This window comes from Neovison vison, chromosome 12, assembly GCF_020171115.1.
Source record: "Neovison vison isolate M4711 chromosome 12, ASM_NN_V1, whole genome shotgun sequence".
NCBI lineage: Eukaryota > Metazoa > Chordata > Mammalia > Carnivora > Mustelidae > Neogale > Neogale vison.
The window spans coordinates 24630403-24653325 of NC_058102.1; the positions used below are offsets into that span (position 1 = coordinate 24630403).

Here is a 22923-nt window from a genome sequence, read left to right on the forward strand (position 1 = left end):
AAACTAGTGCCAAATTTAAGATCATGAATATTTTCTGCTGTTTTAAGAGTTTTATAGTTTTAATGCTTACAGTTAGGGCTTTGGTCAGTCTTGAGTTAATTTTTGTATATGGTGTAAAGTAAGTATCTAACTTCATTCCTCTGCATGTGAATGTCTAGTTTTCCCAGCACTATTTGTTAAAAAGACTGCCCTTTTCCCCTTAAATGGTCTTGGCACCCTTGTTGCAAATCAGTTGGCCATACATGTAAGAGTTTATTTTGGGGCTCTCGATTCTATTTTATTGGTCTACAACTCTGTCATTCTGCCACTACCACAATGTTTTGATTACTTGTAGCTTTCTAAGTTTTGAAATCAAGAAGTGAGTCTTCCAACTTTGTTCTTTTTCAGGATTGTTTTGGCTATTCAGGGTCCCTTGAAATTGCATTTAAATTTTACGATGGGGTTGTCTTATTTTTTAGGAAATATGCCATTAGGATTGTGATAGGAATTGCATTGAATCTGTAGATCCTTTGCTACTATTGGGATTTCCAGTCCATGAATGCAGGATAGCTTGAATTTTTTTTAAAGCAATGTTTTATAGTTTTTCAGTGTATAAGTCTTATGCCTCCTTGATTAAATTCATTCTTATTTTATTCCTTTTGATGTTTTTCTAGGTGGAATTATTATTTTTTGAGTTTTTCATTTGCTAATATGTAGAAATAGAAATGATTTTTGTGCTGATTTTGTATCCTACAATTTTGCTGACTTGATTAACTTTTTTGTGGATTCTTTAAGGTTTTCTACATATAAGACCATGCCATCTATCAATAGAGATAGCTTTACTTCCTTTATAATTTGAATTTCTTTTATTTTTTTTTTGACTGATTACTTTGGTTAGGATTCTCAGTCCCATGTTAAAGTAGAATTGGCAATATGCTCTTTCTGTTAGGGAAAACACTTTCAATCTTTCACCACTGAGTATGATATTAGTTGCAGCTAAAAGAATAAATGATATTTTGTTTCTTTTCTTTCTCCTTTGCTACGCCTATTTCAATATAAAATGATTGGTAGACCTTAAGACTTAAAAGATCAGAGGACCACTTTTCAAACCAGTTTTCCCCCCACCCCCTTCCCTAAGTCAACCTCAGTAATTCTGTTTGTTTCCTTAAATATCTCTTTAAAATGTACATATATATATAATAACATGTTTTGATGTATCATATTTAAGGTTAGATGACTCACTTTCCAACTTGTACCCATATAGAAAAGTAAAATTTGGATTATCCCAAGTAAATGGAAGTAAACCAACCCACTTGTCTCCTCACACCTTTTATCACAAAGTATTTATTGAACAAAAATAATATAATAGTAAAATTGATACATATATGAAAGTGAATGAAGAAGATATGCAGTCATAGAAAAGATGTGTACAAAGAGAGCGTTTAGGTTATAGTTCTATAAAACCTTAGCCATCTCGGTTTAACACTGATGAAGTAGACATATAAAAAGGAAAAAGTTAATATGTCTTTTGAAACCTGTTATACACACACACACACACAGAATGAGACAGCACTATAAGAGTTATACTTCAATACCTCCAGTTCTACATTTGTGTCATAGTTTTTTGATCCATAAAAATCATGGCATTTTTCTTTTTCTAATAAATGGAGCTAGAATGTATGTTAATCATAGTATTTCAAGCAAGGAAATACAAGAATCAGATTTATAATCTTTTGAGTATTTCCAGTCAGCATGTACATTTAAAAATATTTTCGGTTGTGATTTTTGTACATTGATTAACTTCCTTTGGTTTCTCTTTGAGAATCTTAACATTTGGAGTACATTCTTTTATCTGACAAATTTTTAAAAATATACTATCTTTGTTTTTTCTACCTAACATAAATATTTGGGCTAGTAGTTACTTACAGTTAGGCATAAGAAACAGAACTGGAATGAGCACCAATTATTGTTCTACCTTTACTGAGCTGTGTGACCTTAGGCAACTCCCTGTTGCTCCTGTGTAATTGCCTTATCTGGAAACCATGGTAAGAAGCATTCTCAAAGACCCCCTCTCTACATTTAACATTTCATGTTTGGTAAATATCAGTTCCCTGGACCAGCTCTTTTATTTTAGTACAGAATTATCCTCAGCTTATGAGGATGTGACAGTAGTATCTGTGGATTTTGGAATTAACTTTTTATCTAAAAGTGTATATTAGAGATTTGCACATCCCCATACACAGAGACACTTAATTCCAATGGAAAATCTCAAATTTTAAAGCATTATAACAGTTTTAGATTCTTTGAAAATTCAAGGAATATTTGTTTTTACAAGCTTTATTTTTTACTCATTTTTCATAATTTTGCCATTTAATACCTACTGTGGAATCTGTTACTCAGCCACATTTCAAACTGGTTTGTTACTTACAGTTAAGGATGATGATCTTGAAAGCACTGGGCACTTTCCAGTTCTTTTCACATTAGAATTTTCCTACTTCATGTACAAAACAATGCCTTAAGAGTGGCATCTGCTGATGTTTCAGTTCTCACTGCTCTATACTACACAAAAGAATTTACTGGTGAGTGCTCCAGATTGTTAGTAGTTCAGTTCCACAATGAGGTTCCTAAAGAGTTACGTATTTCTTCTATTCAATTTCCTTCATTCTCACCATAAACTTAGTGATACATAAAACAGTGTATCCTACCTCTCCATCTCCACAAACAAAGCTATGCTTTATACACCTGAAGACATCTGATATTACAGAATTGTTAGGTTCATCAACCAGTTCGTAAGCCGCTTCCTAAGCATGGGATGTTTAAACATTAATTATAGTTCCAGGGGTTTAGAGAAACCCTAACTGATAATGATACAGAAAATGTATCAGGGGTGTGATTCTCTATGGAAAACTGGGAGAACCACAGCTAATTTTTTGAAATAAGAATATGCTTACATAGGAGATACCCCAGGGGCATGGCTAGAATGAATTTGATGTAGATTTCCATCTCAGGTTTTTGTTTGGGAGGAGCTTAAAAGATTGTAAACAGCTAGGTGGCTAACCTTTCAAAGTTCATTTTTTTAAAAAATGCACTTTAAAACATTTTCTTTTATGAATGTTTATTTTCTAAATATGGCTTAGTTTCTTTTATAAAAACATGAAATCGGACATTTACTGAACTTCAGTTCAAAAGAGGTTCTAAGGCAATTCTTATACAATTGAAAGCAAAAAAGAAAAATATGAATATGCTTTCATTTTGCCTACTTGTGAAAAATGATTCTACTAGAGAGCTGTTTGATACTAATTTTTGTCTTTCAAACATTTTTTCTTAATACTAAAAAATATATAAATCATTTACATAAAACTAAATGCAAAGGAAGGCACAGCTGGTTATAGTGTCTATAAGCACAGTACAGCATATGCGGAAATTAGAAAGAAAGCTTCACATCCTTATTAGTTACACTGAAAACGATTAAGAAAAGTTCTTCACTGTCAACAGTGTTCAACACTTAAGAGCTAAGAGGATATAAAAACAAAAACATAAAAATCACTTAATGCCAAACAGATCTTCATATATACTTGAATATAAAAAAAAAAGTTTTAAAAATGCTAACATAAATCTAGACCATCCATGTTATGAAAAGTGCAAACCAAATTAACAGCCGGTTTCACAATGTCCTTCTCATGACACAGGTAAACTAGCCCATGAGGACAAATTTGTTTCATCAGTTAATAAGTCTTTAACTGTGGCCAGATGTCATCAGGATTTCTGAGAATTCGAAGAAAGCAGTACTGGAGAAGCAGCTCTATCCAGACTGGGGATTGGCACTGGCATGTGGCCATTAAGCAGTGTTGGAAACTGTAGGGGACAGAAGATTTTTAAAGTTATTATTACAGATCCATTGGGACAAACTTGAATTCTTTACATTCCTAGACAGACCATAGTGGATCACCCCTGGGATGGAGGGGTTGCAAATTATTGTACAGAATGAGATCAAGATTACATATAGCAAACAGGAGATAAGGCCCAGCAAATGTCCCTATTTTATATGCCTAGGCCACTAGAAAAAAAATGTACATATGGTGCTAAAGCATGTTCTAATACTCCTTTTAAAAGGTTCCAAGCTACTTAGAATGCTGATTTGCTTTAAAGTAATTTTGGGTTTTTTTGTTTTGTTTTGTTTTGTTTGCTTTAAAGTAATTTTGAAAACCACAGACAACTGACTGCTGATTCACATGTAAAACTTCTAATAACTCTATTTTGAAAATGGCCATTGTTTCTCCAGAGTACTCTAATGATGCTTCTCAGTAACTGTTAAAAATGCAGAATGTTTTAGCTTAAAATGTTTAGAAAGCAAGAGTATATATTGAAGCTGAGAAAGTACTTTTTTAATTACAGTGATAAATAATATCAAACTTAATAGCTCACCCTTAAGTGACAAAACAAAGAATAAAGTTAATTTCTGTATTGTTGGTAACTAAGATGATAAATGGGATAAAAGTATATGCTTTGGTAACCTTCCAGTCTAAAGGAAATACCACCACTGTACCCCCACTGAAGAAGAATAGTTAAAGGCCTCTTTTTTTTTTTTTTTTTTAAGATTTATTTATTTATTTACTTGACAGAGATCACAAGTAGGCAGAAAGGCAGGTAGAGAGAGAGAGGAAGGGAAGCAGGCTCCCCGCTGAGCAGAGAGCCTGATGCGGGCCTCGATACCAGGACCCTGGAATCATGACCTGAGCTGAAGGCAGAGGCTTTAGCCCACTGAGCCACCCAGGCGCCCTAAAGGCCTCTTTTTAATACATAACTGTTCACAGCTAGATTTTCGCTGTCCAGAATGACATGTGCCAAAATGATCTCCAGGGGTATCTTCCAGCTTTATTTTTATTTAGTCTAGAGAAGTTAATATTAAATGTCAACACTATAAAACTGCAGAGCCTGGCACAAGTTAGAAGTACAATAAATACAGAATATATTTCAATTTTCAAACTATTTCAATAACTGTTATGTCTCATACCTTACAGTTTATCAGTGATTGTCATTTCAGTTGGTATCTTGGAGCTTGTAAAGTAAGTTTGGTTATCCCCATTTGACAGAAGAGAAAACACAGCTCAGATAAGTTCTGATTGGTTAAAGACTAATAAGCAGTAAAGCCAAATTTTAAACTTAAAAGATCCTGTGCTTTTTGTACCAAACTGGCCAACTTATTTTTGGCAGGGCTTGGTGTGATTGTGCTCTTTAAATACTCTCAGTTTAATGGTCATTGGCATATTCAAGGTTTTTGTTTCTTTTCTGACACTTTGGAATTTTAGTTGTTTGTAGAATTTTATCCATTTCAATTGGATTATAAAATCTATTTGCATATATATAGTTCATACTCTATAAAGATCCCCACTCTTAACTATTATTCCCATTGACTTAAGAGTGAACACAGGATGAAGAGCAGATTTTGAGTATTCATTCTCTTAGTTTATTTGCAGTCTTTTCTCATTTTGTTTTTTGTCCATCTTATTGGTGTTTTCAAAAGAAGCAGCTTTTCATTTTGTTAATCTTCTTGTTTTAAAAAGTATGTTACTGATTTCTGCCCTCTGCTCTTTATTTCTATACACTCAGTTGTAGTTTCTCTTGCCTGTCTCTTCTGGCATCTTTCATCTTTATTGACTCCCTACCTCCACTAGCTTAAGTTGCAACATTTATCCCAAACTTTTGTTCTCAGCCTTCCTTTCTCCTTTGCTGGCCTCAACAGTCCTTTCCTGGCTGTCAGTTAGACATCCCCATCAATGTGTCTTCACCAAAAACCTGCTATTCTGCATTCACTCTTAAGTTGGTAAGAGCAGCAATATGACCATGACCCTAAAAACTTCAGTCAGGGCTCTGCCACTTATTAATGTGAGGTCTTGGGTCAACTGAGCAACAACTCTGGGCTTCTTTGTTTCCTTCTCTTTTCAGAAAGAACTGTTGGGAATACAGTTGACTCTGAGCAACACAGGTTTGCAGATTTTTTTTTTTTTCAGTAAACACAGTATAGTACTATAAATGTATTTTCCTTATAATTTTCTTTTCCCTAGTTTACTTTATTATAAGAATACAGCATAATAATACATATAAGATGGAAAATGTGTGTTACAGTCAACTGTTAAGTTTCTGAAAAGTTAAAAGTTATACGTGGATTTTCAACTGTGAGGAGGGGGTCAGCATCCCAATCCCCACATTGTTCAGGGGTCAACTGTATTAAATCAGAAGCCATGAAAAGTGCTTTGAACAACATTTAACATACCCTAGCCCTCAATAAATGTTAACTGCTTACTTAGAGCATTTCCAGTATTTTAATCATGTAAGTAATCTTTGCCTCGTCCTAATTTTCACTTTGCCTCCTACTCTTCAACTAAAAGTCTTTTAATTTTACCTCTGGAATGTCTTCTAAATATATTTGTATTTCTGCTGTTCTAAAAGATGATTTTTCCCTCATACACTATTTGCAGTAGTATAAATATTCCTCATATCTTCCTGTACCTTACACTTTTTGCTTTTTCTTCAGTCCTTCCTTCATGCTTGTATCAGCAATATCTTTCTCAGATAGAGATTTTAGGGGTGCCTGGGTGGCTCTGTTAAGTAGGTGCTTTTTGTTCAGACCCCAGAGTCCTGGGATCGAGTCCCATGTCAGGCTCTCTGCTCAGCGGGGAGTCTGCTTCTCCCTCAAATAAATTTTTTAAAAAGTAGTAAGATCTGTTCTTTTATCTCCAGCTTAGAAAACCTTCCTTTGTTATCAAGAGACTAAGGTGGAAAATCCTGAGCATACCATTCAAGGCCCACAGCCACCCAGTCCCTTCCTGGACAATGTTCTTGCATATCCAGATCATGTAGATTATCTAGAAGGTGTTTTCTCTCTGCCAAAATCCTATCCTTTTTTCCCAGCTTAGGTGCCACTTCTTCCATGGAGCCGCCTTCTAGTCCCCGGCTAGAAAGTTACTCCCTGTTGGGGTTCCTATAACATTTTGTTTATATATTTATTATAATATACATATATCATATGATCTATATATATTCCCCTACAATCCCTAATAACAATGCATTGCAAATATTTTCTGGGTTAGATCTGTTGAATTAAAACGTTCAGAAAACATTCTCAATTGAAAACTTAATTCTGGGGGTGCCTGGGTGGCTCGGTTGGGTATCTGCCTTCAGCTCAGGTCATGATCCCAGGGTCCTGGGATTGAGCCCCACAGTGAGCTTCCTGTTCAATGGGGAGCCTGCTATCCCTCTCCCTCTGCCATTCACCCCACTTTTATGCTCTCTGGCTCTCTGTCAAGTAAATAAATAAAAACATTTTTAAAAAAACCTTAATCCTGCCTTGTTTTCAAGATATTATCTGTACCTATGCCAGATTTGATGAAAATCTGTTTCAGAAGTGGAACAGACACCCTGTAAATAAGCTCAAAATGCCAAACTATTCAGACAAATCTTGTTTTATTTTTAAATATGTGTCTTCCAGAAAGGCACTAATATCTTCTCTCCCCTTCCCTTAAATTCTTCAATATCTGCTGTAAGTTGCCACAATAATTACATCAGTGGACCTTCTGTGCAAAATCTCCTCAGCTCTGTCAACTCTTACCCTGAATAAAGATTCTGATCTACTTCCCAAGCTTCACAATAGGAAATTTGCCAGCATAATTTAAAACTTACTGTAGCCTTCCTCCATGTCTAGTATAAACAGAAGGTTTTTGTTTGTTTGTTTGTTTGTTTTAAATTTGTTAGACAGAGTTCACAAATAGGCAGAGAGGCAGGCAGAGAGAGAGCGGGGAAGCAGGATCCCTGCTGAGCTGAGAGCCCAATGCGGGCCGATTCCAGGACCCCGAGATCATGAACCAAGCTGAAGGCAGAGGCTTTTAACCCACTGAGCCACCCAGGTGCCCCACGGAAGGTTTATTTTTAAAGAAAAATAGTTCAAAAGGGACACTGCTGATAATCTGAATTTTGAATATTCCTCTCACCATGTTTTATTTATTATTTTCAAAACTGCTATTTTCAACTTTTTCACATCTGCTTTTATCATGGGAAGAGTAATATTTTAAAAGGTACAAAGTTGTTTTTCCTTAGTTTTATGGACCCTAATCACAGAAAGAGTGCACAAGGCCCTGCCAACAATCCTCTAAACATGATTGTTTTCCCCATTCCTACCTCCCATTTGTGTGTTTTTCTTTTTTGTGGGGTTTTTTTTTTTTTTGAATGGCTCTGGTAGGACAGGTACATTTTGTGAAATTAAAATTCTGAATAGATGGCCTTTCAATGCAGCAATTTCTTCTGCAGAATTCTGGTTATAAATTAGGAACCATTGGTCTCCTGTGGTTCTCAAAGTGAATTCCTAGAGCAGCAGCATCATAGGGTCTTGAAACAATGTTATAATCAGGCCCTGTCCCACACCTTCTAAATTAGAAACTCTGAGGTTGGGGCCCAACAAAATCTTTTTAACACACTGTCCAAGCGGATACTGTTGCATGTTACCTTTGAGAGCCACTGGTCTGCAGTGGTGACTGAAGAGAAAAGGGTGTGTATGTGCATCCAAGACCCGGAGCTCCAAATACCCTACTAATGTGTAGAAACCCTATGGATCTGAACCACTGTTACTGTGAGGAGTGATGATGGGCTGGGAAAGGTTTAGTATCCAGGGCAAGGGATCCCAAAGAACTCCCAAACAAAAGTTCTCCCTGGCTCCCTTGGGAGATCACCAAGCCCTGTACCAATCAGGTGGCAGAATTCTCAGTAAGGATGGAAGTGAGATTCCATTCATTATTCACAAATATCTAGTGAACCCTATGGAGGCTTTCATGGATTGTAGGACTAAAGTAAGACTGCAGTCCATGTACCCTTGGAGCTTACCATACACATGGCACCAAACAACTCCTTCCTTTGGCTCTCCTTAGGAGCTCTAATACTAGAATACTGCTGCTCCATTCTGAATTCTTTGAGGAAATAAGGTCTTTCAGTTCTCCACCAAAAGTTTACTAACCTAAAACTTTTCCTAGTACTACATTTGCTCACTGCTTCTAGTTCTTGTTCCTCTGCCGGAGTTAAAAGGGCTAAGAATCAACATGTTGGCTGTGTATGACCATAGCTCAGTTTTCTTGTGATGAGAAGATGGGCCAAAAGAGAAACCTGATTACCTAGGGATATACAGTCACATCCTGACAACCCTACCTCAACCTTATTAGGAAACCAGAGAAGCAAGATAGCAATCAAAACCTCTTTAGCTCCACCTTCTTCTGAGACCCTAAATCCCATCATGTATAGCTCCTGGCACAGGGGATAAGTAAAATGACCTGTGCTCAAAAATGCACAGAGATCTGATCTTTTTAACGCTCAGGTTCTTAAATATTTCTTAACTTTTTCTTTTTTGGTTTTTTTTTTTTTTTTTCCAAAGTAACCTTTACACCAAACGTGGGATTCAAACTCACAACCCTATGATCAAGAGTCACGTTCTCTACCAACTGAGCCAGCCACGTGCCCAATTCCTTGATGAATTCTTAGTTATCCACTAATTTAGTCAGTGATAATTACTAAGCATCATTTGTGTGCCAAGCAATGTGGCCAGACAGGGGCGGGGGAGGGGGGGTGCCGCGGTAAACAAGAAACAAGATGCAGTTCTGGCCCTTGAGGGCCCACAGTCTAGGGGGGGAGATTGCCAGGTGACTAGGCCATTGTTATACAAAGTGGTGCTAGATGCAACAGGAACAAAAGAACTACATCTAGCTCAGGTGAGCCAAACGTGGGGGGTGGGGCGCAGGCAGGCAGGCATGGGATTCAGGGTGAATGAAACAGGCTAGAATTAGAGGGGATTTTCACTTACCCCAGTTTCGCTTCACTCCTGCCCCTAGGACCCTTTCTATTATCTTAGTAACATCTTTATCTGTGAGGAACAGTCTTTGAGTCTCAAGGGAGAAGTACCGATTGTGATTACCACACAATCGCAAGTATTGCTACTGCAAGATTCTAGTGTGGGAATGAATAATAAATGCGCCTACCCAGTAACAGGAGTTGTGCAAGATAAAGCAGCTAAGACTTTGTTTTTAACCAAATGCCCTGGATGCTCCTTTCTTGTTATGGAACAAGGAGAACTTGATTATGATTCATAGAATCATACAGATTACTCTTCTGTTACGGTATAGAGACATCCTTCACTGTTTTTGTTTCTCAATTCAAGTGGTGTCAGTATATTGCTTCATTTTTTAAAGTTGTCCCTTTTCCTTGACAAATTTCCAGTTTTCATAGTCAAGTGAAGATATCCAAACCCTTTCAGAATTAATGGTTCCATTTGCGATATCTGACATGAACATGCCATTTCTGCCTCGATGAAAATCTCTGCCTCTGAAGGCTGGGTTTGACAGCACCATTAACTCCCCGTGGAAACTTAACATTTTATCCAAAGGTAGGCTAGAACTCTGTTACCTTTACAGTATTTATTGGGAAACACACCCTTTAGAAGCTGGATGTTTAAACATTCATTTCTAAATGCTCACCTGGAAAAGCGTGTTTGGCCCTTGCAACCGGGCAGGACTCAGTGGAGCAACTGGACTAAGGCTGCTCCAGAAATGTATGCTGGATAGCAGTGGACTCGGGGTCAGAAGCAATCCATTTGGTGTCTGCGAAAGAAAACACAGATTTTGATAAAGGTATCACCTGATTCTGGCCATAATCAGCAGTGCGGCTAGGTACACTAGCCACGAACCCAGAAACAAGCCTTCCCATCTTAGGAAAATCTGACAACTATGTAATTTCTGCAAGGCTGCGCAGTTTACTCTTGTTCAGCTCTGATGGTATTAGCAATTTTATAAAGGAGAAAAGTATGGACAAGTTACCTTCCCTAAACACTGAATACTGTAAAACTCAAGTTTATGGCAGTATTCATCCAAACGGTTCCTTCAATTTATTTCCCTTCCCACAATTAAAGGTGATTTAGTATACAAAATGGGATTCCATGAAGGGGCCTTTTTAAAAATATATATATATTTTTTCTTATTTTCCTACAGTGGACATCCATTACACACATTCTAAAGGGCCTCTCGAGCTTCACTTTCATGGGCATCAATGGCCCTTTAAGATTTTAGGACCTGTTGTTAAAATACCCTGTAGCAGCTTCTGCAAAAATTCTGAACTGGGTTTTCCAAAGATTCCACTCCGGATATGAGGCTGATGAGAATTCATCTCCCTGGCAATGGTTTGGATGAGGAAAAAAATTCTTTCTTGTTAGATTGGGTGAAGGCCAAAACTCTGGGTTTCCCAGAAGAGTGCCAAGGACTGCATTTGCTTGCACACACACAGCAGGAGTCCTGGCCTGCAAGGGAGCTGGAGGACAGAAGAAACAACTGGCCCCAGCTGGTATGTATGCATGGCTTTTGTTCTCAGCTGAGGCAAACTCCCTGGCCCTTGGTGGTTTTGCACCTTTGCTGACTAGAAGGAGCCCCTCAGTGGTTTTGTGATGTCAATAAGGTGCTCTGTGTAAGAAGCACCACAGCAAAGGCGCCAGCATTGCCGATTACATCATTCTGGATGCTAAAGTGTTATTTTTTCCTAGAATTGGCCCCAGCAGCTTCGTTAATTATCGAGAATATCTGGCATAAACCTAAGTCGAAAGGTCTGTTCCGTTCCGCAGAAACAAACATCCAAAGGTTCTCAAACTGTGACGCTGCTGGAAGGCAAACTAATTTATACCATGTTAAGTCTTCGGTTCCACAGCATTTCCTACACATGGAATAACCTATGAGGTTACTAGAATAAATACATGTTTTAGATAAGCTTCCCACTTCTAATCCAAGGCAGTTTTACACATATGCCGGGCCATCTGGTCTGGTGATTAAGACTGAACGCTTCAGCATGGGCTCTGCCAGGGTGACCTTAGAACTACTATTTACCACCTAGGTAACCGCTCTATGCCTTGGTTTCCAAGTCTATAAAATGGGGAGGAAAAAATGCCTACCTTAACGACTGCTAGGAAAATGAAATAAGATGGTGTACGTAAAGCTCTTAATATGTGCTTGGCACATAACAAATGCTCAGAAGTGTTGATCACAAGTGTACCCAACATACTTATTCAATGAATTTCATCTGTTCATGGGAGAAGTTCTCAATGCATGTATAAAAGTACTCAGGGTTCTGAAACCAGCCAAGTCAGCCAGTACCTTCAAGGCTCCTCTCAGTCATATTACGCTGAAGTCCAGAAACTCAGGTCATCTGAGAACTAACATTTGCTTGTTACTCTGGAATGAAAATCCAGCCACGTTATGCCACGTTAACATTCAAGAAACCAGTGTGTTCAGGACCTCCAGTTTACCTACCAGTGAAGGTCCCAAAGCTCTTAAGGGACAGTAAGTCTTCTAGACTACAAACCTACCTTTCTCTTATTCATGGCCATAAATACACATCCACTCCATTTTAATCCTTTGAGCAATACATGAAGTTTTATTTTAGCCTAAAATGTGTACCCAGGTCTGGATGTGAGATGTTTGCACATCTGTTTCAAAGGGATACAGGACGTACTCAGAATATAGTAGTCTTCAGTTTCCCATGTTTAATCTTTTGGAATATCTTTTATAACATATGCAAATAACTATTGTGAAATGACTTCATTCGCTTTTCTCCCCACCCCGACCCCTCTTCTCCCTGAAAATCCTGTGGCTGTAAAGAAAAAATTATTTGGTTGCTCTTGTAAGGAATGTTCCTATTAATGCTCACCTTGGGTAATCTCCAATACAGTGTGAGTTTTTGGAGACTCTTTCCACAAGCTCCTGGAATCAAGGTGGGCTGGGCCTAAGGGTTAGACACTAAAGAAAGAAGCCACAGCAAAATGCATGCTTCCTCTTCCTTCACCAAAAAATACTTCAGCAAATGGGCTCTTTTGAATGGCAAACAGGGAGTTCCTGATCCCACCAGCTGCAGGGAAGGAGATGCCCTAGGATCTGAGGCAAAGGGCATTGATGTTCAAGGGGAAAGACCATCTAACCAGGATCTTGTTTTCATCCTCAACTCAGTTCTTCTTCCACATAATCCAGTCTCCTACAAAGCCTGCACATTCAAGTTAAACCCGGTGAGCTGGCATTGCCCAGACATCCCCCATCTTTGTGCCCTGGTTCATGGCCCTCTGCCTGGACCAGGCCCTCAGACCTCTGCCTCTTTCCTACCCCTGCCTCCCTCTGCCCATGAACACTCCACCTCCTCAAAGGAGACTTTTCTGCTTTTCCCTCCATCAAGTGACAGTTCTCTTTTTCCTGAATCTTTGTAACACTTTATAACCCCTTTTTCCCTTAACAATTTCTGTGTCATATTATGGTAATTTGCATATTCTTTTTATACTTTTTTCTGTAGCCTTTAAGGTAGCATGCTTATCTTTATTCCTCCTATAGTACCCGTTTTCTAAATACTTGATGAGCGGAAGCGATCTGTAGCTCTAGGTAGGGGACATACCTGTTGGACATACCTGTTGTGACCTGTTGGACATGTCCACTGGAATGCCCATGTTCAAACTGAACACCTCACATTCTTTCCAAGTCTAGTGTTTCTTAGGACTCCTCCATTTCTATCAACAATACCAGCCATTTATCCACTCAAGAAATACAGAGTGCATGATAATGTATCAGGTGCCAGAGATACAATGATAAAACAAGACATGATCCGTGGACTTACAGCCCTGTCTACAATCCAGCATCCTCGTCACTGAGATGCAAAATGACCTCCCACTTGCTACAACATCTGGGGATGACCTGTGGATCCTTCTTTGAACTGACTCTGATTTTTGCCCCCCATTTCCATTCCTGCTGCGTTCAAGGCCCTATAAGCTTAGAGATGGCATTCAGTAAATGCCTCCTAAACCAGCTGCTGTACCTCTGGTCCCTCTTTCTATCTATTCTGAGCACCGCCACCAAATTAGTCACCCTAAGATGCTATTTGAAATTCTTCCAGTTTCAGGAGAAAAAAATTCCTTAGCCACAATTCTAGGTTCCCCCATAACCTAGTTTCATAGGCTTCTTAATTTCTCTAGATGAACCCTCCTACATGGCTTGATGTGTCCTGAACACGAAAGAATTCCAACCCACTAGTTCTTCAGCACTCGTTCCAGAACTTCCCTGACTACGTAACCCACATTTCCCCGCACTAGACGCGTTCCATGGGTGATCTCATCCATTTCCATGATTTTAAGCACCCCTTACATGTTGGTGACTCCCTAACTTCTCTCCAGGCCCAAACTCCTCAGCTCCAGCTGTATGTATGTAGCTGGATGTTTGCTCCTTTATGTCCTATAGACTTCTCAGCCCAAAATGAACTTGTAACCAACCTTTCACCAAGAGCTGATTCTTCCTCCCATGCTCCTCATAGTCAATTCCTGGCTCTCCCCTACAACCTTCACACCTGATTAGTCACCAAATCCTATGGACAATTCCTTATGTCTCTCTCAGATCTGTCTCCTGTGGTCCCATCCCAAGGTCACAGCCTTAGATCTAGATCCTCCTTGTCTTTCATCTGGAATATTATCATAGTATCCTAACTGGGTCCAGCTTCACACCCACCCTAATCTACATCATCAGGATGACTTCTAAAACACAACTCTATGTCACTCATGCCCCATTTCCCACTGCATCCTTCACCTTTGGAATTTATCCCTCCATGCCTTATTAAACTACTGTACTGCCCCTACATAGTAAGCTAGTTCACATCTTTATGGCTTGCTGCTCCTCTGCCTACAATATCCTCCTCACCTTACGTGCCAGATGACTGCTACCGATCCTTCAACACCCTGCCCAAGTGTGAACATGTCTCCCATGAAACTGTCAACATTCTTCCCCATCCTCAGCAGCATTAATACTTTCTTCCTTAGTATTTCTTTTGTACTGATTTGGGACATTATATTAAACCATTTAAGGCAAGTTATGAGCTATTTACAATAAGGGACTATCTAACTGACGTTCGTATCCCCAGCTCCAAGCACAACAGCTACACGCGATAGGTGCTCAATTCCTATATGCTGAATTGAACTAAACGATCTTTCCCTCTTCTGTTCCTAATGGTGCTTTTCTGCACTGTGTATCTGATTCTTGCCACATTATGTTGTCTATCTGTATGCCTTGTCTTGGCTAGGTTAGAAGGTCTTAAAAATAGGCACTGTATATACTTCTGGTATCCTTTCAGTGATCTGCAAATAATGCAAATATTTGCTGAAAGACTCTAAAAGGAATTATTGTATCTCTCGAGTTAAAACCCCAGCAAGCTGGTAATTTCCTATCAAAACAAGTCTAAAAGTTCCTCAGCCAGTTTTCAGAGACATCTGTCATTTCACATCACCCTAAGTTCTATTGCCCCATGTTCTTCACCTATTGGACAGCAAGCTATAAGCTCAGGAAAGCAGGAACTGTCTGTCTTGCTCGCCTCTGTACACCCCAATCACTAGCAAATGGGAGGTGTGTACCAGTTATCTCCCAACAAGAACTATTTGCAGATTATTTGATTTGATAATTTGAGGTACCAAGACTTTGGTAAGCCTTTCGGGCTTTAGAAAATAAAGGAGAGGAAATCAGGGTGTCCATTTAACATTTTGTTGTACCAACAAACATCACAAATCTTAGTCTCTCATGGACGCCAACAGAATCCATGACAGTGCCATTCTGGGGTTAAAAAACAAATCCTCAACCAAATAAGGTAACTACTTCTGGAGACTCCTGGAGTTGCCCAAATTCAATAAAAACATCAATTTTGAAGACTTTAAAATAGAAGTTCAATCACACATAAGTCTGCGTAGCACTGACTCTGCTGATCTTAATGAAAGGGGGACCAGAACTCCCTAAGAGTCTAAAGTAGGTGTCGTCAGTGGTAGGAGGGGAAAAAGGAGTAGGAACAGAGCTGGAGAGCAGGCAGTGGGACCCTGATGGCAACAGACAGAGATGAGAGAGGCTCCAAGGTAGAACGTGGGAGGGCTCTACCACAGTTCCTTTATCTTGGGCATTCACAGCCCAGGTAGGAAGAAACTTCAGCTGGAATGTCAGTCATGCAGAACTCTACCAGCAACATCATTCACTGCAAAGAGCTTCTAAAAGGACAACCTCTCCCCTTGTAGGGTCAGTATAGAGAAAGCTGGATGCTCAGCTGAAGAAGTGTTGTAGAGAGTGGGATGAAGGGAAAAAACAAACTCATCCTCTTGTGATAATGGCCTAGGAGACAATAAGATGAGAGCCTATTCCAGAGCAGAGCTCCTCAGAGAACACATCCATTTTACTCCAAATTCCCACCTGATGATTTTGGCCCAAAGTTGTTACATCTACCAGTAAATGAAAGGAGGCTCTCGCATTACGGTCCTCTGCCAGCTGTCTCTACTCAATTAGTGCCATTCAAGGCTGCCGCTAATCAAACAGCCTGGGGCATGCATGCTCAGACTCTGACGGTGAGTTCATGCCCCAGTGCCCGCATATATCCAAGTTCAGCATCTTAAACATCACACATGAGATTAACAGAGGCCTTGGCATGAATGAAGGGAAAAGCAATGCGCCAACCGCTAATTCTGAACTAACTACATTGCTAAGAGATGAGAAGGGAGACAATGAACAGAAGAGGCAAATGGAAGGAAGAGGGAAAGAGGACACCAAGGTGCAGAAGATACAGAGAACTGGAAGTTCTAACTGGCACTCTTTAGGCTTCCATGGTGCCTGGCTAGAAATCATGAGGGTTTCGCATCCTGGCTCCTCCCTCATCTCAATGTCTATAGCTCATGCCATGACAGAGAACATCCTTGCTTTTCTACCAACAGTCCAATATGACCTCTGGCTGAGCTCCAACTACATCGCTTCTCGGTACACAGCTGGCTTTTGTATTCTCTGCCCTCGGTTCCTCATAGTCTGTGCTTGACGGGAGTCTGAATAATCATCATGTCTGTCTATATTTGTAATCTTGGATCCTTAAAAAAATCAAGAGTAATCTCAGCTGCACTGTACAGATCCCAGCAAATGCACCACAAGTATTTTTGATGGGAATGGAGATTATGGTTTTGGGCGAGTGGCAGAACGACGAACATCTTTTCATGTACACCATAGATGACATTTCAAATCTGAATTTGGGCCTATGCAAGGTAGGTGGTTTAATATGATCCTCGAAGGGAAGAGTAACCACATGACCCCGTTCACACCAAGACCCTCTTAATCCTACCCTTCCTTCGGCCATATTTCTATCTGAAAATAACTGGGAATTATTCTCAGGATAAGATAAAATACAAACAAACAGTTCTTGAGATAAACTATATCCCTGGGAACTTCATTTTCAGAGTATCAAGTTATTAGAGCACACCTTTCATTTCTTCTAAAGCCAACTGTTAAGAAAAGTTGACAGAACAGTCCCGCCGGTAACAAAATGTTTACATGCAAACAGTGTCACGTTGCACACAACACACTCCACAGAGGAAAGTAATTTCTGCAGTCGAAAATACTAAGGTAGGAGGGAAACCAGTGAACTGTGAGAATGAGACATTACTGCTGCCTGTGGGAGAAAAGCCCCAAGTCTCCTTCAGGAGAGGAAACCCCCAGAATTGACCTGGAAGTAAAGGGAAGGCTTTCACTCGTGCCCTCTGCGGGGACTGCAGGGAAATGGGCTCACTCTTTAGGATGAGACGGGCTGCTGGAGGTGACCTTGCTTCAGACTGTCCCCTGAGGATGAACCGTGGCTCAAGGCTTAGTTTTTTGTTTTTTGGTTTTTGTCGAGATTTTATTTATTTACAGAGAGATCACAAGTAAGCAGAGAGGCAGGCAGAGGGTGGGGTGGGGTGGGGAGCACGCTCCCTGCTGAGCAGAGAGCCAGATTCGAGGCTCAATCCCAGGACCCTGAGATCATGACCTGAGCTGAAGGCAGAGACTTAACCGGTTACACTGAGCCACCCAGCCGCCCTCAAGGCTTAGTTTATGAGCCACTCAAAGCAGCTCCTGGGGGAGCAAAATCTCTGAGAATCCAAATCCTACATTGATTTCTAGGCCCACCTTAAAGAGCTGGAGGATTGTCAAGTGCAGACAGGTGTGACTGTTCTGTCCGATCTCAGAGAAACCACTTGGGTGAATGAATATCCCACCCGAGTCCTGCCCTTTCTCTGCTCTCTCCTTCCCTGTGGCCACCCTTGGCTGCAGTGGGTACAGAGCTGACACTGCTAGAAGGTGAGGGAATTCAAATCCTGAGATGACACCATCTCCCAAAGCCAACCCTTAACTCCTCTCACTCCACTTAGCACGACCTTGTAGCCACCCCGGCCCCTTGACTTGATCCAAAGGCACTCTCAGCCAGAGACCTTACATCTACTTTCCTGTCATGGCACCAGACCCCTGCCCTTGCCCTCTCTCTCCTCAGGAAGCCCTGGTCCCCTTTCTTAGACTCCCTGGTACCAGCTCGCAAGCAAGGTCCTACCCTTGCAGCTTGGCTGAGGACCATTCACTCTCATCTGCCCAAGGTGCAAGTCCTCTCTTAAAGCATCTAGCTTTCCAATGCTTTCCCCTCTCCTGTTTTAGGCTGTTCTAGAAGTTCCTGTCTCCCAGTCCTGAGTTGAGTATCCCCTTGTTCACATCCGCATTCTATCCCTGCCTCACGTCAAGGTACGCTCCTCCCCTCGGCCCAGCCATAACCTTTCTCAGTCCCACTGGGCAGAGCCACCCTAAATTCACTGTGTCCAGATCCAAAACCCCAGGGCCAGCCTGAGCAGCTCTCCTGAGACAACAGGACTGGCCATCTGTTCGGAGATGGTGATGCAGGCTCACAGAGAAAGCAGATACGGAAATCTGAATTGGCCTCAGTCTGGCTTGAGATCTTTCTAAATCTTACAGCTGTGAACACAAAGGAGGCCAGGGGAGGAGATACTCAGATCATGCCTACCGCCCCCCCCCAACCCCCGCCAACTTCTCAAGTTACTTCTCTGAGTTACTCACTCAGCAGCCCCTAGTCCCTGGACAGTTTTGTTTGATCAGAAAATGCCTGATCAATAGCACATATGCTCATTCTGACCAGTAACTGAGCCCTGAGCCCTCCTCTCCATGGTGGCAGCTCAGGAGCACTAGCTCACAAGCTGGGGCAAACACCCAAATCCTTGGGACACAATCAGTTTGGGAGAAGCCACGGAGAGGAGAGTGGCCAAGAGCTATCTGGCAGACTCCACGGATGGTTACGCTCAGGGACAACTGGAGGTTTTCCCAGTGGGCACGCCAAGAACATTTTATTTAAGAGCATGGACTCTGGAGCAGGAGAACCAGGTTCAAATTTGCTCCTCCCACCTGCTAGCTGTGAGACCTTGGATGAGCTACTTTACCTCAGTGCCTCATTTACCTCAGCTGGAAAAATGGGACAGAAGAGCATCTACTTTATGGGCCAGCCACGGAGAATGACTGGAGTGGTGCGTGCGAAGTGTCTGGAACAGTGACCAGCAAACGTGAACCCCTGTGACACTGCTGCCCCTTCTGACGGCTACGGCAGGGATGGTGATGGCAACGAGAGCAGGGGCAGGTGAGGGAGCTCCCACTGGCCTCACGGTCCCGGAAGGAGACCTGCCAGCTATAGCTCTCTCGGACCATGGCCATTATCCCATCCAGTCCTCCCAATAATCCATTTCACAGATGTGGAAACAGCAGAGAGCAAGTGCCCACCGTCTCAGGGCTCCCCAGCAGTGTAGCCAGGAACCAAATCTGATCTGTGACACCAAAGCCAATGTGCTTCACCTCTGCCACCAAAGTGTGTCCAGTTTTCCAGAGGAAGCAGAAGTAGACTTTACCAACCCCAGCTCTGCCTTTGCCCTGCGAACGCCAGCCGGACAAGAAAGAGCATGTGCATATGATATTTAAAGGAAAAGGCTGCCTTCTCGTAGAGGAGTTAATGATGGGTTTTCTCAGAATAGCACTGCTTTTGCTGAAGATTCTTCCTCACTGCTTGGTGTGGCCCTGACGTGTGGGACAATGCAGATCCACCCAGACGAACACAACGGCAGCATCACTTAACATCTATCTTCTGTTACAGAAAGCAAATAGCTACTTATCAGATGCCCCCCCCCCAGAGAAATTTCATGAAGCTCAGGGGCACCTGGACAGCTCAGTCGGCTAAGTGTCCGACTCGACTTCGGCTCAGGTCGTGATCTCAGGGTTGTGAGATCGAGCCCCATGTTGGGCTCCACGCTGGGCGCGTGGAGCCTGGTTAAGATTCTCTCTCTCTGCTCCTCCACCCTCCTTTCTCTCCCTTAAAAAACAAAACAAAACAAAAAAAGATCTCATAAAGCCCAAATGCCTTCTGAAATGTCACTCGGTCTGCTCGACTTTCCCTAGGAAGATATTATTTGGATCTGCTTGGAAGGCCCGGGTGATGTTCCATAATTTGATCACCTTTGGCCACGGAAAGCAAGAAACCAGGGAAACATCCCACCGTAACCAATATCCCAAACCTCTTCTCTTGTGGACACCTTGGTCTAGGGATGGAGAAGTAACTGCCCTTTACACTCCCACTGTGACTTTGGTCTATGGGCCCTAAGATGATCTTTGAAAGGGCCGAAGGAAGCTGCCTTGGTTGCTTTCTTCCTTTCCACTCTGTCACCGAGTCTGATGCAGCCCCAGCACGGGGACGGGCTCTTACCTGTGCGGTGAAGAAGGCTGGGGTGAGGGATCCGGAGGGGAGAGCTGGGCTGTTGAGGGCGATGGAGCCGATGTCGGTGCCGGAGAGCACCAGCGGGGGCGCGGAGATTTCCAAGCCTTTGGGTTTTTTGGCCTTTGGGGGAAGAGATGGAGACCTGGTCTTGGAGCCCGATGACAGGTTCAAGGGCTCTAGGGAATCGGAGTCATGGCAGGCGGCCTCCAGGAAGAGGCTTCTGTGTTCAGAAGGGAGGGGCGAGCTGGGGGACAGGGACGGGGACCGAGACGAGGAGGGTGAAGCGGACGAAATGCTGGCAGCATTTGGCAACATTAAAGAGGAGACCTTGGCTGAGGCCGACGAGGCCAGGAAGGCCTCCGACGTGGAGGGCAGGGGCACCACGGGCCTGCTGGCGTGCTTGTCGCTTTTATTGGTCACAAACCTGATGACAGTCCTGACTTCTTCCACGGGAGGGCTGTCTTCCGGCTGCTCCTCCAGCTTCTCTGTCTTGATGGCCTTGAAGGATTCTGGTGGGTTCTGCAGGGAATTAATGGTGAAGGACGAGTACAGGCCTGAGTGGATGTATTCATTGCGGCTGGCGCTTTTGAGGGCCGACAAGCCGTGTCTGTGGGCCTCTCGGCCCTCGGCGGGGGCCTTGCACTCACTGTCCTGCAGCAAAAGGCTCTCCCGGCTGATCTCCACCGCGTGAGGGTCCATTTTCAGTATCTCCGGGAAAGACACAAACTTGTACACAAACTTCTGCCCAATCACCTTTTTGATGATGTTCTGTGAACACAAGAAGGGACAGCGAAAAGATCAGTGCACCAGAGAAACGGAGGAAGACGTTCGTTGGCGGGGGCGGGGTTTGGGCTGGCAGCAGCACGAAACATGCCTCCTGATGGACACATCTTGGCTACGGTGCTGCAGAAAGGGGACTCGGGCTGGAGGCAGCAGAATTCGATCTGCTTTCCAGTTCTGTGGTTATGAACGGTGTGAGCTCTGGCATAGTGATGGCCGTTTTTAGTTTCCTCATCTGTGAAGTAAGAGTTATTCTACCTAATAACACCCTAGCCGGCCCCATTTGCTAAGGACTTACTATGTGGCCAGCAATGTCCATGTACCATCTCATAAGCATCTGTACGGAAATCCTAAAGAGAAGGTGTTATTACCCAAAAACTAAATGATTGGACTCCCATTTTAAAACTTAAGAAGATAAGCTTACAGCGCTTAAATAACCCACATGAGCCACATGGTAGGTAAGTGGTCGAAGCAGCGTTTCCTTTGCCATAACGCAGTATTGTCTTACCTACCTCTGGGACTTGTGAGAATTCAATGAAATAATAATAGGAAGGCCTTCTGTAAGCTGGAACACATTATAGAAATGTAAGTTATTATCACCAGCCACCACAATGTTTTCTTAAGTCATGTAGCCATTTTTTTTCTTTTCAATTTTCTGCCAAGAAAGCCACTGGAGGAAAAAACAAATTGTCTACTTTGATATTTACATCACTCCTACAGTATTTTAAGTCACCAGTATCTACTTCTGGCTCTTCAGTTTATGGCTCCAAGTCCTCAAACATTAGGATGTAAATGAAAACCAATAATCACGCCAGAAATGTTCACACCCCTTTGGGAGAACAGACTTCATCGGAAAGACCCTCTACTGTTCTTGCGGTTTATTACATGGGAACATCAGCAAATATCTATCAAAGGTTTGTGGGGTGCAAGGTGTTCCACGGAGACCAAGATGGTCTCCCTCGAGCACAAAGAGCTAGCAGCGTCATCTTGTGGGGAAAAAACCCAGAAAGGTTTCCTTGCAAACTGCTCCTCCTAAAACTTGGGTATTGAGTGAGGGTGTAAAAAAAAAAAAAAAAAATCATTTGGGGGAGAACTACTTTAGAAGCAGTAACTCCTATTGAGCACCTACTATATACCGGATTTGTGCGCAAGCTCTCTGATCCGTTCTCATACCTCATCCTTCTGGAGGGTGGAAGGTGTCCTCTTAAGACACAAGCTCAGAAATGGGCAGTCATCCGTCCAAAAACCACCACGATCTTCTCATTCTGGAGCCTGAGCTTTTTCACATTTCCACAAAAATTTCGGTGGGGAGAGTCAAGGAACCCCTTAGTAGAGGTGAAATTTTCAAAATGGAGATGGCATGGACAGGTAACACTTTATTACTTTTAGGTGGTCCCAAGTCTACTGAACACGACCACCACACAGAGTGTAATATTTTTCTTCCTCGTGATGAGTACTTTTAGGATCTCCTCTCTCAGCAACTTTCAAATATGCCATAGAGACAAAATTTAATTAAATTTGATGTTCCTTTTGTGATCA

General features: G+C 42.0%; 1 protein-coding gene across 4 annotated transcripts in view; it reads right to left on the reverse strand.

The window, feature by feature from the left end:
- Window positions 1-1305: 1305 nt before the first annotated feature.
- Window positions 1306-22923, reverse strand: part of ELK3 (ETS transcription factor ELK3) — a 69554-nt gene continuing 47936 nt past the window's right edge. For 3 of the 4 annotated variants that reach the window (XM_044226459.1, XM_044226458.1, XM_044226460.1), the window contains 3 exons: window positions 20593-21372; window positions 10491-10613; window positions 1306-3834 (listed from right to left, as the gene is read on the reverse strand). In XM_044226459.1, the coding sequence (XP_044082394.1) occupies window positions 3736-3834; window positions 10491-10613; window positions 20593-21372 (1002 nt within the window). In that variant the 3' untranslated portion in view covers window positions 1306-3735. Of the gene's footprint in view, window positions 3835-10490; window positions 10614-20592; window positions 21373-22923 lie in introns of those variants that run through there. The other variant, XM_044226461.1, reaches the window with a different exon arrangement.